Source organism: Melanaphis sacchari, unplaced genomic scaffold (assembly GCF_002803265.2).
Source record: "Melanaphis sacchari strain LSU unplaced genomic scaffold, SCAv2.0 Contig130_pilon_pilon, whole genome shotgun sequence".
In the NCBI taxonomy this organism is placed as follows: Eukaryota; Metazoa; Arthropoda; class Insecta; order Hemiptera; family Aphididae; genus Melanaphis; species Melanaphis sacchari.
Window position 1 is genome coordinate 157,897 of NW_020270535.1, and position 16,015 is coordinate 173,911.

The 16,015-nt window shown below is 23.2% G+C and overlaps 1 protein-coding gene across 1 annotated transcript; it reads right to left on the reverse strand.

The window, feature by feature from the left end:
* Window positions 1–4,653: 4,653 nt before the first annotated feature.
* Window positions 4,654–14,478, reverse strand: LOC112591303 (EH domain-binding protein 1). Its single transcript, XM_025335079.1, has 22 exons — window positions 14,325–14,478; window positions 13,764–13,971; window positions 12,232–12,413; window positions 11,424–11,515; window positions 11,230–11,334; window positions 11,049–11,163; window positions 10,524–10,593; window positions 10,239–10,417; window positions 9,243–9,418; window positions 9,007–9,178; window positions 8,784–8,934; window positions 8,645–8,715; window positions 8,520–8,580; window positions 8,373–8,459; window positions 7,325–7,432; window positions 6,961–7,143; window positions 6,765–6,872; window positions 6,567–6,687; window positions 6,394–6,493; window positions 5,046–5,119; window positions 4,871–4,985; window positions 4,654–4,781 (listed from the first exon to the last, which is right to left on the reverse strand). Exons 1-22 carry the CDS (start codon window positions 14,474–14,476, stop codon window positions 4,700–4,702), a joined length of 2,712 nt encoding a protein of 903 aa, XP_025190864.1. The 5' UTR covers window positions 14,477–14,478; the 3' UTR covers window positions 4,654–4,699.
* Window positions 14,479–16,015: the final 1,537 nt, after the last annotated feature.

A 16,015-nucleotide genomic window follows, 5' to 3' on the forward strand; every position in this document is an offset into this window, starting at 1 on the left:
GAGATATGGCCGACCTGTAGCACGGTCGCGGTCGCCACCGCCGCCGAGCGGTACGGTCGACGAGGTATCTGGTCGACGGTATCGCGGCGGGGACGGTCTGGTGGCGCGTTGCGGTTGCGCAATGCGCGTGGTATCGGACGGAAACCGGGAAGTGTTCAACGGCAGTAGTAGTGGCTGTCGACCCGCTGCGTGATCCCCCTCCCCGTTCCCTCCACACCATCGCGCGATTAGAAAAACGACTGTAAAACCACAATAATAACCGACCGAGTCCTCTGTGACAGCGTTGTCGTTTGATGTTTGTTATTACTTATTTGTATGATTTTATTCGTCGTTGCGTTACGGCAACCATACACGTCCTTAATCCACGACGTATGTATTCCACAAAATGATATTATATAGTGTACAACACGATATAATGTAAATAGTATAATATGTATAGTAATAACTAATAAACATTATAAATGACTTGTACACACTCATAGGTACACGAAAGTCATGCTGGTATTACTCATATACCCATTTTACCCACTAATTTTCAACACACACACCGTCGTCTCCGTCTAGACGAAACACATATATTTACATGTGTGTATACGACGTATAATGAATAAAACATATCACGAAGATGACGGTGAATTGGACGAATGAGACTTCGCGGGCGTACGGTTGTGCTTGCTAAGACTATATTAATTTTTAATTTATTGTTTTCAAGACGGCTATCGGGCTGCACGTCGATACCGATAACTTACAAGTCACATGATATTATAATATTATTAATGTAACAACTAACAGCAGTAAATTAGTACCTATCTAATAAATAGTATCATGATTAAACTTTTCAAATTTCATCTCCACCACGAGCGTAATGCTTACACGGCAGTTTGTAGTTTTTCTATTCTTCTTAGGTAGGTAACGAAAAGTTTCATGTGTAGACTATTGTATTTTTTATTTTTTGCACGAAATATATAATATTATTATTATTGTATATTAATAGTCGATTATCTACCTACGTAACAAACATAACAATCAACACTCAACAGAAAATTCACTAAAAGCGTTTAGATACCTGCATACTACATAAGTTAAGTAGGTACGCCTGACCTGAAATTCTGCGCATGCTTACGTCAAAAGCATTGATTTATTTTTGAAAATATAAACTAATAAGTAATAACAGGCATCTGTATCGTTTTAATATTTTAAAAAGAAATATAATAAATTATCAAGAGTTCATACATAACTAAATGTTTTCTTTAAAGTTTATTTTTTTTTAGTCGCGAGTAACGTTATTGTTTGCCGCCTTGTCAGTGAATCAACATTGTTTTTTTAAATCGATTTTATCGTTCAATAGTTTGTTGAGCTTGTGAATTACGTTAACAACGCGATATCCTCGATCCCGGTCAGCCAACGTTTATATATTAGGTAGGTATACTATTAAAATACAATAAAATAGTCTATTAGATACATATCGTGGTTATGACTTATGTTTAAAAAAAGAATTTAATTTGTATGATATTTTAAAATAAAAGTGACAAACTCTGATTTGTATTATTTAAATGCTTGAATAAATCGAAACCAGTATCTTTGACAAAAAAGTACTAAATATTTAGCATTTGGCCTTAAAAATACAATCTTATTAAATCAAGTATCCGTACACTTAAAAACAGTTTTTATAAAAAAAGTAACATTTTAATTTTATAGAGGTGTGAATTTATTAACGCACTTACTCTCAAAACAAATCAGTGTAAAATATATTGTAAGTAGGAATACACTAATGATAATTTAAAAGATACAAAAATTTTAAGCGTAAAATATTTTAAATCAAAAAATTATAACTTATAATTTAGTATGAATTTGTGTGATATGTGTGCAGACCGTATTGAATATATAAGATGAATTATGAAAAAAATGGCCGTCTCCCAATATGCGGTCTACCTCTGTTTTGCGTCATACCTAACTATAAATATGAGTATAGTATGAGGTCTACCAATGTTATGTGTTATATCTACTTATAACAGGGAATCCCGCTTCATTATTATTTATTAGTTTATTACCTACAAATTACATGGTATATTATGTTTTATCTTAATTTTTCATGATACATATTTTATCATGTAGGTAACAGATAATAACATGTAGTCGGTTTAGTGTGGTTTATAGTGAAACAACTTATTTTTTTTAAATTTGAACTGAAAAATTTTCTAAAAGATATGAAATTATACTTTGTGTATAATGAATAATAAATAATAATTATACTTATTTTATTATACTTTTTTGATATTTTATATAACCTATATTGCAAGTAAAATTTTTTTGTTTTCAATTTTTGTAAAATCATAGTGTGGTAATATTATAAAAATTATCGATATTATATTATTACTAGGTACGTAGTATTAAATTTTTTGTTTGTATTTTACTAATTTATATCAATTATTATTATATTATATTTGACTATGGATGGTTTCCCGTAGCTTCATTAGCGACAGGTCGTACCATATCATCATTATCTATCATTGTTATTACATATTATTATTTAATATTTTTATTTATACCACACATGCCTATCCGTGCTGGTCTCTAAACTGGTTACTACAATGTTATAATATTTAACCAAGTAATAATAACCATGTCAATTCTAGTAGACCACATATTGGGAGACAGCCAAAAAAATAATTTATTAAATGTTAGTTTTAATTGCCAGAAATTTTTTTTAAAAAAAGAGCAAAAAGACATTAAAATGTATCAAAATTTACATTATTATAGAATCAAAATTGAATTTATTAGAACTTACTTTAAACTTATGTTAGGATTTAGACATAATAAATTTTTAGCCCTATAGGCTATAGTCATTTGGATCTGGTTTTACATTATTAGGGAAATTAAAACTAAAAAAATTTTATTATGCATTAACCATATTCTTGACATAACTTTTAGTAACTAAATCAGTAAATCAATAGTAAAACTATTAAAGTTATCTGATATCATATTTAATTCAAAAATTTCTTAAATATTTGTATTAAATAAAATAATTTTAATATATTTTAATTACAATACTGATGTTAGTAGTTAACCTAATGATATCTTAATATAAAAAATAAAACCAAATGCTTATCTAAATATATCTAATAAATTTGTTAATACAAACATTTTTTTGCATAATATTATAATTTATTTCACTATTATACTAATTTAAAATCATTTGATTTTTTTTTAAATTTTAAATGTCTGTTTATTACATTAATTACAGACCAATTATGCAACTCAAGAATATTTACTGTCTAAAAATTATATGTTTAGTTTTATTTCTTATAAATTATAAAATTTTTAAGTGATAAATACAAGCTATGATTAGCAAACACATTTTTGTGGTATGTCAATTAATAATTCTATTCAGTAGTGATGAAACAAAAAATATTGTATTTTGAAGTCGATTAATAATATAAGTAGCACAATTTTAAGACGAAAAATATTTATATATTTACAAATCTTACCTGACTAAATAAAAATTTTAATAAATCATGTTTAACATCAAATGATTAGGTAAAACTCTAAATTTAAAAAAAATTGAATCAAATAAGGAATAGTAATAAAAATAAAATAAGAAAAAAAATTGAATTAAATGATTAATTTATCCAATTTTCTAATTATTTTCTTAAAAAAAATATTAGATTAAAATGATACTGGACACAGCCCACTAACACAATTGTTTAGTAGAAGAGAATAACTCTACCACACAAAAATGCATTGAGTAAAATCAAACAAGAAAGGTTTTTCAATAATTAAAAAGTGTGATGAATAAATAATATTTTACCCACTATAATCTTATTAAATTAAAATAACTTTTAAATGTGATTTAGAATCACATTTAACAAACAACAGTCTTTTTTTAAATTAATATTTGACCAGTATAAAGCTTTTACTGATTTTAGGAAATAATATTTAGTCAGAGATGTAATGCAATACACAGTTATTAAAACGAACATAGTATAGTATAATATGTATAAGTAATGGTAAAAAAAAAAAAGTGGTATTACAGAAAATCATGGATTGTTAGTAATTAAGTATAAAACAAAAATACATCATTGAGCAAACCTCATTTTTCAAACTTGACTGAATAAATATTAAAACTAAATGATATTAAATGGCTATAATTTAATTCAAATCAAATAGGACTACTGACTAGATAATTTTAATAAACCTAAGCTAAATTAATTTATTGAAAACAATAACAAAAAAAATATTACGAATATAATATAATTTGATGTAAGTAGAATTATAATTCAAATTTATGATTAAGATGTCATAATATATATGAACATACTATGTATGAGTATATTCAATGTTTAAAAGTATTAAACAAGCAATATTTGTTGTTAAACAAAAATACCCAAACTAGATGTTTGCTAAAAAAAAATATTCTAAATGTCATAAGAATATCATAAAATCTATTTTAAAACATCAAACAGAAATTGGTGCAGTTCAAATAAAACAATTCACAGTATTAAGTTATGTAAGTTATTCCGAAGATAATAGTATACAGTATACTTAATGAAAACAATAAATACTTAAACATAGATAAAAAAAAAAATTAAAGAATTTAAAGAATTAAATTGCAAAATATAACAATTTTCACAAGATATAGGAGGATTTCACTATTTAAAATATCAATATAATTATTCGTATAATTAATGTATAATATGTATTACTGAATAACACAGTTTTTATTTTGATGAATCAGACCAGATCGATTGAGATCCCTTACAATTTTATCATCTTCTTCAATTCTGATAAAAAAAAGAAAATACATTTTTAATATTACTTTATTTATAATTTCACTAAATAAATTTCTTAAAATTTCATAAATACTACTTACGCTCTTTCTTGGGAATCTAAATGATGTACTAACTCATCCCGTTTATTGACAATAGTCACTAGTTCTGCTAATAATAAATTCTCACGACGTCTTTGCTCTTCTGTCTTTTGCCAATCTAGAAATTAATTTAACTTATTACTTGAACCACTTTTACAGAATATTAGTTTAATCATACCTTCAATTGCAATTATACTTCTAAGTTCTCCTATAAGTAATTGGTATCTTCTTTCTAAATCGTCTTCTTTTTCTCTATAAAATAAGTAATCATGTAGTCCACTTTTTGAAAACTAGTTCAAAATTAATTCAATAGCATAGTTGTTAACTATCCTAAGTTATATAATTTATAATTATAAACAGAAACCAATAATTAAAAGTAAAATAACATAAAAAAATTGTTATTCATCAGAAATAAATTTGTTCACCATTATTGTCATTTAATTTTTAAAATACACTATTGGTTGTCATAATATATAATATGATGTATGAATGTTTAAAATATCCATTGTATTAACATAATACCATAAATAATTTAAAGCATACATTTTATTTAATAAATTGCATTACAAATATTAATTTTTTGATTAATAAACTTTTTTTTTTTAAATGCTAGTCAATGGATAGTTCAACTCAGGGACAGAAAATCTTTTTTGATACAAACGATATGTTCATTAAATATTATATAAATAACTAATAAGCTCCAAAGAAGGTGAAAATGATATGATTTCATAATAATTTAATGACAAACACCTTTATTACAAACATATAATTATGTTTCAATTTTGATGTGATATAATTGGAAGTTTTGAAATTGAAGTAGAGAAATTAGTTTTGCCGGAGATTTACATGTTACATCCAATGTAACAGAATTTCTAATCAATTATAAAGTGATAGGTCCATCTGAATTGGATTAATGTATCTAGCCACGTTACATTAATACAATTAAAAATTAATAACTTTTAATATACTTTGATTCTAGTATTTAATGTGATAAAATATTGAATAATGAATGTAACTGTCTTTAATATAATATAATATGTACTTAATTGAAAATACTATAAATTAATTATATAAAATTTTATCTGTTATTTATTATAATATAATATTATGTTCATAATTTATACTTCAAGTAATAATAAAGATTTTAGTACCCACTTTAATTTATTAATAGTGTAAATACTTTAACAACTCACAATCTGGAATTGTATAAAATAATTAGTTCTTAATACATTATTTAGATAAATTATTTATTTGATTTTAATGTAAATACTTAAATAATTATATTAAATTATAGAATAATATTTAAGACTGATGATAACATAAATATTATATGTTTAGCTAATTTTTTAAGGTATTATTAATTATTGTCTGTATATTTTTTAACTTTTAAAAGAAATTGATTATTATTAGCTCAAATATATATCCAAATAGACATTTTTTTAATAATAATCATGATTATAGATAGGGTTTAAAATAATACTAAATAAGTAAATTATTTTAAATTAACTTAATCCTAGACAACTTACAAAATGTTTAATTGCATTTGGCGACGTAATAATGCATTTTTTTTATTAACAAGTGTAAACCATTCTGTCATCAAAAATTCTTCTCGTTCACGATCATTTCCTATAGCAAATAAAAAAACCATGTTAATCATTCAATATAATTTTAAGTTAATAAATATATTTTGTTTCTTTACCGGTATTCATAACTCTTCTTAGTTCTACTTCCAATTCATCTGCTTGACAATCAATTTGTTTTTGTTCACGTTCTAAAGATTCCATTTCATTTTGAATATAGTTGATTTCATTCTTAAAACTCTATTAGCATATAACAAGGAAAACCAACCAATAAATATAAAATCAGTGTATAACAGTATTTATTTTTTATATCTTACTTCTTTTGATACAGATTTTGCATCCAATAAAGATGTGAAAGATTGTAGTTTTTGAGGGCTACTTGAATCTAAAGCTAAATTACTGCTATTCTTACTAGACTCATATGACTATTCAAAATATGTAAAAGAAATTATAAATTATAATGGTTAATATATTTAATAGTTATAATTATAAATTATAAAGATTAAATTGTACCTTGTCAAGGTTAAACAAACTAGTTTGAGATCTGTCTGAAACTGGAGATACTGAACTTCTAGCACTTCCATTATTTAGGCTTGTGATTGGTGATGACGAGGTTGAAACGTTAATATTTTTACGTGCCTCAGCTATTAATTTTTTGGCACGATCTCTTAATTGCTGCTGCCTTTCTTCTTCATTCTGAGAAAAATAAATTAAATACCATGTTAAATAATTTAAAACTAACATAATTGATATATATTTATTAGATATAATTTTAGTTTTATAAAATCAAATATTTATATATTTATTTATGATTAAAAGATTATGAAACTTTCAAATATGCAAGGGATGAAAAAAAATTAATGTTATTTACACTAACCTGACTAGGTATTTGAGGTACAGATCGTCTAGCAGCTTCTCGGCGAGCTTGTTCTACAAGCTGACGAGCTCTTTCTCTAAGCTCAATGTGACGATTAGTAGTTATTTTCTACACATTTACAAATAAAAATCATGCAACACTCAATCATATCAATAAAAACTATAATTAATAATTAGCAAAATTAATCATCAAAATAGGTTATAGGTATCTTAGTAAATTTTAAATTTTAAATATTCAAAATAATATATTATTTAAAAAAGTAACACATTGTGAACATCAAGTAAGGGGTTTTATTCACTTAAGATGATTCTGAACAAGAGTACTGAAACTTACTTTTAAAGAAAATGTTATACTTTGTAAACTTTTAGGAATAAAAGATAAGGGTTGTGAATTTAACGCATTTGCATATTTATTTTGCTACATTGTATAAGGAAATAAATTCGGCTAAAATTTGTTTTGAGTTATTCAAATATAAATCTTAATTATCAAATTTAATGGCTTAGGGAATATTAATGTATGCTCTCGTATTTTCTTACTAATGTTTCTTAATATTTATATTTTTACAGTCAATCTGAACTAAATTGTCATTGACATTTTTATTAAAAATACGATTTTCAATGAAATTATTTTATAATTTGGGTATTAATCTAGTTTTTATCTAATTTTTATAAACAACGCCCAAGTTAAGTATTCATCATATTATTAGTAATTATAGAAAATTAGAGATAATTATTATCTCATCTATATAAAATCAAATATAACCATGTTGAATATAGAGACTTTAATATTATTTTTTAAATAATCATTTGAACTTTCATATTTCCATTAAAGAGAAACTACGTGGTGTATGTAAAAAAAATCACATAAATGAATTTATATTTTTAATGAAATGTGTTAAGCACAAATACTTATAAAATACTGTCTATTTTAAGAGGAAATTATCTATCAATCAAAAAACATCATTAAAACCTTTAAATAAATGTTATTTTAAAATACACAATATGAGTAAATATAAAACTGTTATTTAACATTATAGATATAAATATACCTGTTTAGAGGAAACATGGTTTTTATAGGTTTCCTGTAATGACTTTGGTTCACTAGTCTTGTCACCTGAACTTGAACTTTTTAAGCTCTAAATAAAATACAATCACATTTAAATTTAAATATTTTTGTTAGAAATAAAACATAGTACCTCAATTGTTGATAAAGATCTAGTTAATTTTTTACTTCTTTCACTAGAAACTAGAGATAATCTGAAATTTTTAATATAAAATTAATATGTTTATATATTTACAGAATAATTTAATATTATCATACGTGTCATCATCAGAAGTTAAAGGATCGGTAAGTTGCCTCTTAGTTATCTGAGATGATTTTGACGATTTCACCTATTAAAATGTTTTAAATTTTGAAATGCATTGTGGGATGTAATTCTAAAAATATTTTTTAAACATACCTTTGGAAAAGGTGATTTTTCTTTAGATGGAGATAATACTTTATCAAAAATACTTTTTGAACCATTTAAGATTTTATCTGTAATATTATCTTTTGTAGATGTAATCGAGGAATAACCATTGTTTAAATCATCAACAATATTATCTTTTTTACTAAAAAGTAGTATATTAAGATAGTTAGTGAAATTGTGAATAAAAAAATATTTATTTGCTTAAAAATCTTACTTTTTATTATCTCCAAACGAATTTTGGTCTGTATCATTAGAATCATTAGTCCTAAAAATCTCTTTTTCAAATAATTTAAAAGATATATCTCTGTCAGGATTATTAAATCGGCCTATCATATATGACGATTCATCTGCTGTTTTACCAATTTGCTGAACTTCTAACTCATGACCTAAAACAAATTTAAATTAGTATTAATGCATAGTTATGTTTAAAAACCAACTATTAGTTTTTACCAGTAAAATGAGCTCTTAATTGATATAAATATGTCATAACAGCTAATTTATCGGGTATCGTAAGAACGCCCATATCAGAAGGTTCAATAACACGGGATATACCCAACTGTTCTCCGGCATCAAAAGCAGCTTTACAGTTTCCTCTAATATCATGCGGTTTCAGTGCATCAAATTCACTAAAATTTAAAAAAAAAAACGGTGATAAACAATTTTTATGAGTTAGAAGCTATATCATAGATTTAAAGTTCTCAAAATAGATAAGTAATATTTCAAAAGGTGCACACATGATGTACAAATGGAAACTATATACTACACTTCTTCCTGTGACTATGGATACGATACACAAACAATCTTCCATATAGCAACTGAATGCCCAATCCACGCATTCAAAGGTACTCTAAATGATTATTCATACAGCTAATAGGGATAAAATTGATTGGATACAAAATCTGGACATTAAATTATAATCTATAGTTTCAAATATCTCACAGTTATAATAGTTACCATTTGTTTAATTAAGTCTTTAATATCACTATCACTGTTATCATAATTCTCGTAACATATAGTTTAGTATAATTGATTTTTTTTTAATCTATTTTATGTTATCCATTTAGTATATCTGTCTGTTAATATTTATATGTTTAAATTTATTGCTCTACTCTGTCATACAATATATATATATCAACTATCTTCAGTGAATATTAAAGTTCCATTAATATAAATTAAGCTTAAGTTCTTTTCACAACATGAATATTAATAATAGAAAGGATTATATTCACATATAAAAATTAAAAGTGATATTTTAAGTCACCATTTTAAAAATAAATTGAAATATCTTTTCATTTTTTAATTTGCACATTTTCTTATAAAAACGTTTAAAACTTTTTAGGTAGAATTTTTTAAAAGTCTGTTAACCCTGTTATGCTGAGGTTCTTTAAGTGTTCACAAATTATCATTGAATAAAAACAGAATATAAATAATTTTAAATTATCTTACAGAATATCAGGACGGAAGTAATGAATTATAGCACAAAAAGCAAGACCATTTCTCCAAGAAGTTGTAAGGTTGGTAACTTTTACACCAGGATATCCTTTGGTTATGTCTTTACACCATTCAAGTAAATCTTGACCAGGTGTAGTAGTTTCTATACCTTTAGAAGAACTATCAGTATGAACCTAAAAAATTATTATAAATACTATATTATATTTCAAAAACAACTCAAATACTTATAAACGATGTAATTGATAAATGTACATGGTTTTTCAAATATATTTTACTTACATCTTTTAAGTTTAATGGTTTTAATGATGGTCGAGTGTTCTTCATGCTTTCTCCAGAACCAGAATTATTTCTTTAAAATACATAAAAAAAAACTGATTAATAAAATTTATTTTTTATACACTTTACAATTTTTAATAATGTATGTAGTTTTTAAATTACTCTAGGAAATGATATCACCTATATACAGTGATTCTTTAATCAAACAACACTCACTATTTCAAAATCTATTTATGTTTTTGAAAATATTTTTCTTACATAATTTACAGTCAAAATACAACAATATTTTTTAACATCTTTATCATATTTTTAATCTATATTTTGAAGCAAAATATTTCTCAGAATATTTCAATACATAAAAATCGAAATTTGGACAAGTAGTTTTTGAGTTATAAGAATTTAAAGTTAATGTAAGTGGAGAAGAATGGTGGTACCACATAAATGTTGGTTTACTACTCTGCTCACGGTATAATATAAAAAATAATAATAATTAGTATTTTAATAATATACATCTGTTTATTGTCTTACATGTAAGGAAGATTATTACATGTAGAACTATTTTCAGAATTTGAATTATCGTTGATTGATAAATTAAAATGTTTAGTATTCTCTGACAAATCTTCTGGTCGTGAAGAATCATCTCCTGGTAAGACAAACAAATATAATATTTAACTTCTATATTAAAATACTATCCCAATAGACAACATACCAACAGAATTATTAATAATTTCAGGATCACTTAAACTATTTGTTAAAAGTTCAATTTTATTAGTCATAAATGATACATCGTTCATATTCTGTTTGAATGAAGAGTCTAGAAAAACAATAAAATAAAAAGTATAAATAAATATATATTTATATATATATACATAAATAATAAAAACTATCTAAATAATAAACTACCTTCAATATCCTCTTCATCAAAATCTTCAAGGGGTGCAATATCACTATTATTTGTACTAAGAAGACTAGCCATACTCATCATATCTTCATCACTTAAAAAAATATATATAAAAAATTATTACATAAAATATTTTACTTTAATTAAAATAGCATGTTTTTTTTTTTTTTTTGTTACAGATTAGTTTAAAAAACACAAGAAATTAAACTTAAGTAGAAATTTTACAAAAAGTAGCGTGTATCAATATTTTTTTTTTAATACCTACCTACAAAAAAAGAATAATTAATTGTTGTAAATAATATGTAGTTTTATTTAATTCATTTATAACTATTATTTGTATCAAAATAATATTTATCAATTTTTATGGTAAAAATAAAAATTTTCATTTCATTTTATGCTTATTTTTTTAAAAAATTTTAAGTCATCAAGTTTCAAGTCCTAGTTATAATTAATAAGACAAACACATAAATAAATAACTTTTAGATACTACACTAATAAAACAATAATCTCTTAACTTGTAGGTTGCAATAATAAGGTTAACCCTTATGAGAATATTTTAGGAGAATAAAATTAGTGTAATTAATAATCAATACAAAAAAATGTGTCCTGAACACTGAATGGAATTTTAAAGATCATAGTGGAAAAATATCTAAATACTTTTAGTGAAATTATAACTTAAAGCAAGAAATTAAAAGGATATTTAAGAAACAATAAAAAATCTTTGAAGAATAGTTACAAAAAAAAACAAAATTAAAAGAACTTAGAAACTTAATTAAATATAATATTTTGTAATTATTATAAATAACTTACGTAGCTTTTCCTTCTCTTAAGAATACACTTGTAATAGTCATTTCAAGAGATGCAGAAGTTATTTTTTTTGAAGTAGGTTTAAATACCAATGTTATTTGGCTTTGCGTAGAATCTACACTAGCATATTTTTTCATATTTAACACAGCAACTGCTATTTGTCGATGTTTTCCTAAATTACTCACCTATAAGAAAAAATATTTAAAATAAATTATCAATACATTATATACAGAATGTAAAACAGTATTTAAAAAGAAAGTTGTAAGCAAAGTTCATTTTTTGAAGAATTATACATGGATGTCATCACGCATATTAATTAAAACATTGATGAAATTTATGTTTTATTCTTCAGTAGAATAAATTTGAGATGGACAAAAGTATCATTTTACCTCTCTCAAGATATACTAACAGTAGAAATCTTTAAATTTTTTAAAATAAAGAATGATTGTATTTAACATACATTTATAAAATAAAAATACTTTTACCTTAAATTATTGTCTTATGTTTATTTATTTCACATTTCTCTTATTGTATAAAAATAATTATGTCGATATATTTCCATTATTACCATATTATCTGGATTACAAAAATAACCCGATAATATTATTTTATTAATTATAATTGTAGGATTATTATCTCATTGTTTTCATTTTTTTTTTCAAACTATCTAAAACATTTTTTATTTTAGTACAAAAGAGTTCTAAAATATTTAATATTATTTAAGACTTGTATAAAAATAAAAATTGTGTTACATTTTTGATTTTTTAATTTTGTAAAATAAGTAATTCTCACCCTCTCAATTCATTAAAAAAATATTTACTAAATAATAACATTTTAAAACTACACTATATAAGCAGTTACACTTTTACAAAAGATTAATAATAATAGTTATAACATTTGTACTTTCTAAAGTTTTATTTAAAAATTTAAAAAATTAAAAAATTAAATAAAAATATACGAACAAATAAACAACCACCACAACTCATTTTCTACTTATTTCCTATTTAATAAATGACTTAATTTTACATATATTTAACTAGAACAAAGGAAAATTCAATTTTTAATTGTACTTTCCTATAACATTGATGACTAACATTATTAATACTCAATGAAGGAATAATTTAACTGACTTGTCATGATTTCAATATATGCCGTTGTAGATTTAGTTTATAGGTAACATCTCTCTGAGTAAGCAGCAACTGTTTAAAAATAAATACCACCTTACTTCTAAATTACATAAGCTACAAATACTCTATTAAAAATTTAACCAAACTGGCGATCAAACAAGGACTTCAATCCTAAGATCAATTAAATGAAAAAAACTACCTAAAGAAACATAATTATTTTTTTTCATAAAATTCAAATGTATTGATTATTGTTTATACTCAACTATTGTACTGAGTCTATATATTGAATAACAATAAAGTACTATAACATCATTTATTAAAAATATTAAAAAAAAAATAATAATAATTAACAAATCTTGCATTAAATATAACAGTATAGCTGAAAATACCTTGTTACTAATTACTTACATCTTCAATAGCAAAAGTCCATTCTTTGTCTTCATGCTCATTACTCCGAGGGTCTTTAAATAATGTTACGGACAGCTGTTTATTTTCTGGAACTGGCCATATCACTACTCCTCTTAATGGGTCTCTCATTGTAGGTTCCCATGGTAATGCTTCACTAACAAAACGACGGCTTCTGCGACTTAGCACTACAACCAATTTGTTTGGAGTCCTAAAATAATATGGTACAATACAAAATAAATTCAAAGCATTTATTATAAATCAAAAAACAAATAATTTGAAATATTAAGCATTTCAAAACTGTTCATTTCATAAATATATATATATAAAAAATAATATAGTAGTATTTTTAAATAAAATAGCAGCTTTTAATAAGTTCTTAAGTTGTATTTTAAAGCTTTAAATTATAACAGTTTAATAATATATATATTAATTCAACTGTAAAATGTAATACAAATAAATTAATTTTGATTTAATAAAAAAAAATATCATATAAATGATTAACAATTTAAGTATGTCATAAAATAAGAAAATCAGCTTTACAAAAAAAAAAAAATTCCTTACCATTTAGAAGTAGTTTCACATATTATTTGATGATATGATAGTGTAAATTGAAATTTTGTTGCTCTTTTATTCACTCTTTGAAGCCGTTTCCACACTGAAGCCATGTTTATTGACACATTGGATATCTTTCTTTTTAACTTGAATTTGATCATTTTTAAAAAATAAAAATATTTTTAAAATAATTATTTTTTTTTAAAATAAAATATTAAAAGACACAAGTTATTCTAATAGAATTTGATAAGCGAGCATTGCTGTTGCCTATAGGTGTTAGTGACACGAATGTACTATCAAAACTAAAATGTATAATAAATAATAAAATAATTATGAACCAAACTAATATTATCTTAAATGACCTTTGACCACTAATAAATTATACATTCTTTATCTGAATTTCTGTTTTCCTCTTTATTATACATAGATAAACATTTATTTAGAATTATTCATTTAGTTAATATTTATATGAAATACTTTTATTTGTAATTATTTCTTTTTATTACATTTAGCCAGAACCAAATTTTGGTAAGTTCCTTATTAATTTTTTTTCAATAATTATGAAAGATTAGAATTAAACAATCAACATCATATTTTTAGATATATATTTTAATACCTTATTATTAGATACAATAATATTATAAATATTAAATTATTAAATAATGGTCTATGTAAAGTACCAATCAATTTTATACTGTTATAATATAGTTATTATTTTAAAAAACTAAATAGATTAATTAGAAACACTAATTTTGATAATTAATTATATTAAAAATAAATACTCTTGATATTTTAATTAAAGTTAAAAGCTTATTACAATATTTTTTCTTATTATTATAATTGGATAAATAAATGATATACATTTATATTATATTATTATTATTATTATAAGATTTTAAATATAAACAAATTTAAATTAATTATATTAAATGTGTAAAAGTTGTTGACAATTATGTATACATTAATGATGCATTACTAAACTTTTAGTACAACTATTAAAATAACATTAACAACGATCAAAAGAAAATTTACATTAATGTTAAGTTTTCAATTTAATAAATATTCATCAAAACATGTAAGTACTAGTACTTCTACACAATTAATATTCAAAATGGTGTAAAAATAAATATATTCATACATGACTTAAAGAGGTTAATCAATTTAAAATATTCATATAAACTGGAATAAGTTATTGTTTGAAATATGATTAACACACAAAAGTATAATAAGTTTTGTTTCTAACTCACAATTTTAGTAAAAAAATAATAACTTACTAAACAATCACTATTATAATTTTTAAGCTTATCAAAAATAAAGTTCTATTTAGATAAATTAAATTTTATTATTTTACTTTTATATTATATAATTTATGTAATTTAAAAATATTAAGCACTTAGGTGCCTATTCAATTATTATTAATTAATTAACTTTATCATAACTTTAAATATTGTTGAATCGTATAAACAGTATTTAAAACAATTTCTACAAATAATTAAAAATTACATTTAACATTCTAAAATTTGTAGAGTATAACAATATATTCTGACATTTTGGCAATTTACCAATATGATAATCATAAACAAAATACACATACATGTGAACAAAATAACAATAATAATTTGGCAATAACTTGACAAATTCATTTATAAATAGCTGTTCTGGATGCGCATTTAAATCTTAAAGTTATAGATAATTTATAC

Coding starts and splice junctions, on each gene's coding strand:
- LOC112591303 (XM_025335079.1), bottom strand. CDS start 14,476: ATGATCAAATTCAAGTTAAAAAGAAAGATATCCAATGTGTCAATAAAC. Junction 6,688..6,764: donor CAAAATCTGTATCAAAAGAA/GTAAGATATAAA, acceptor ATATGCTAATAG/AGTTTTAAGAATGAAATCAA. Junction 5,120..6,393: donor CAAATGCAATTAAACATTTT/GTAAGTTGTCTA, acceptor CTTATTTTATAG/AGAAAAAGAAGACGATTTAG.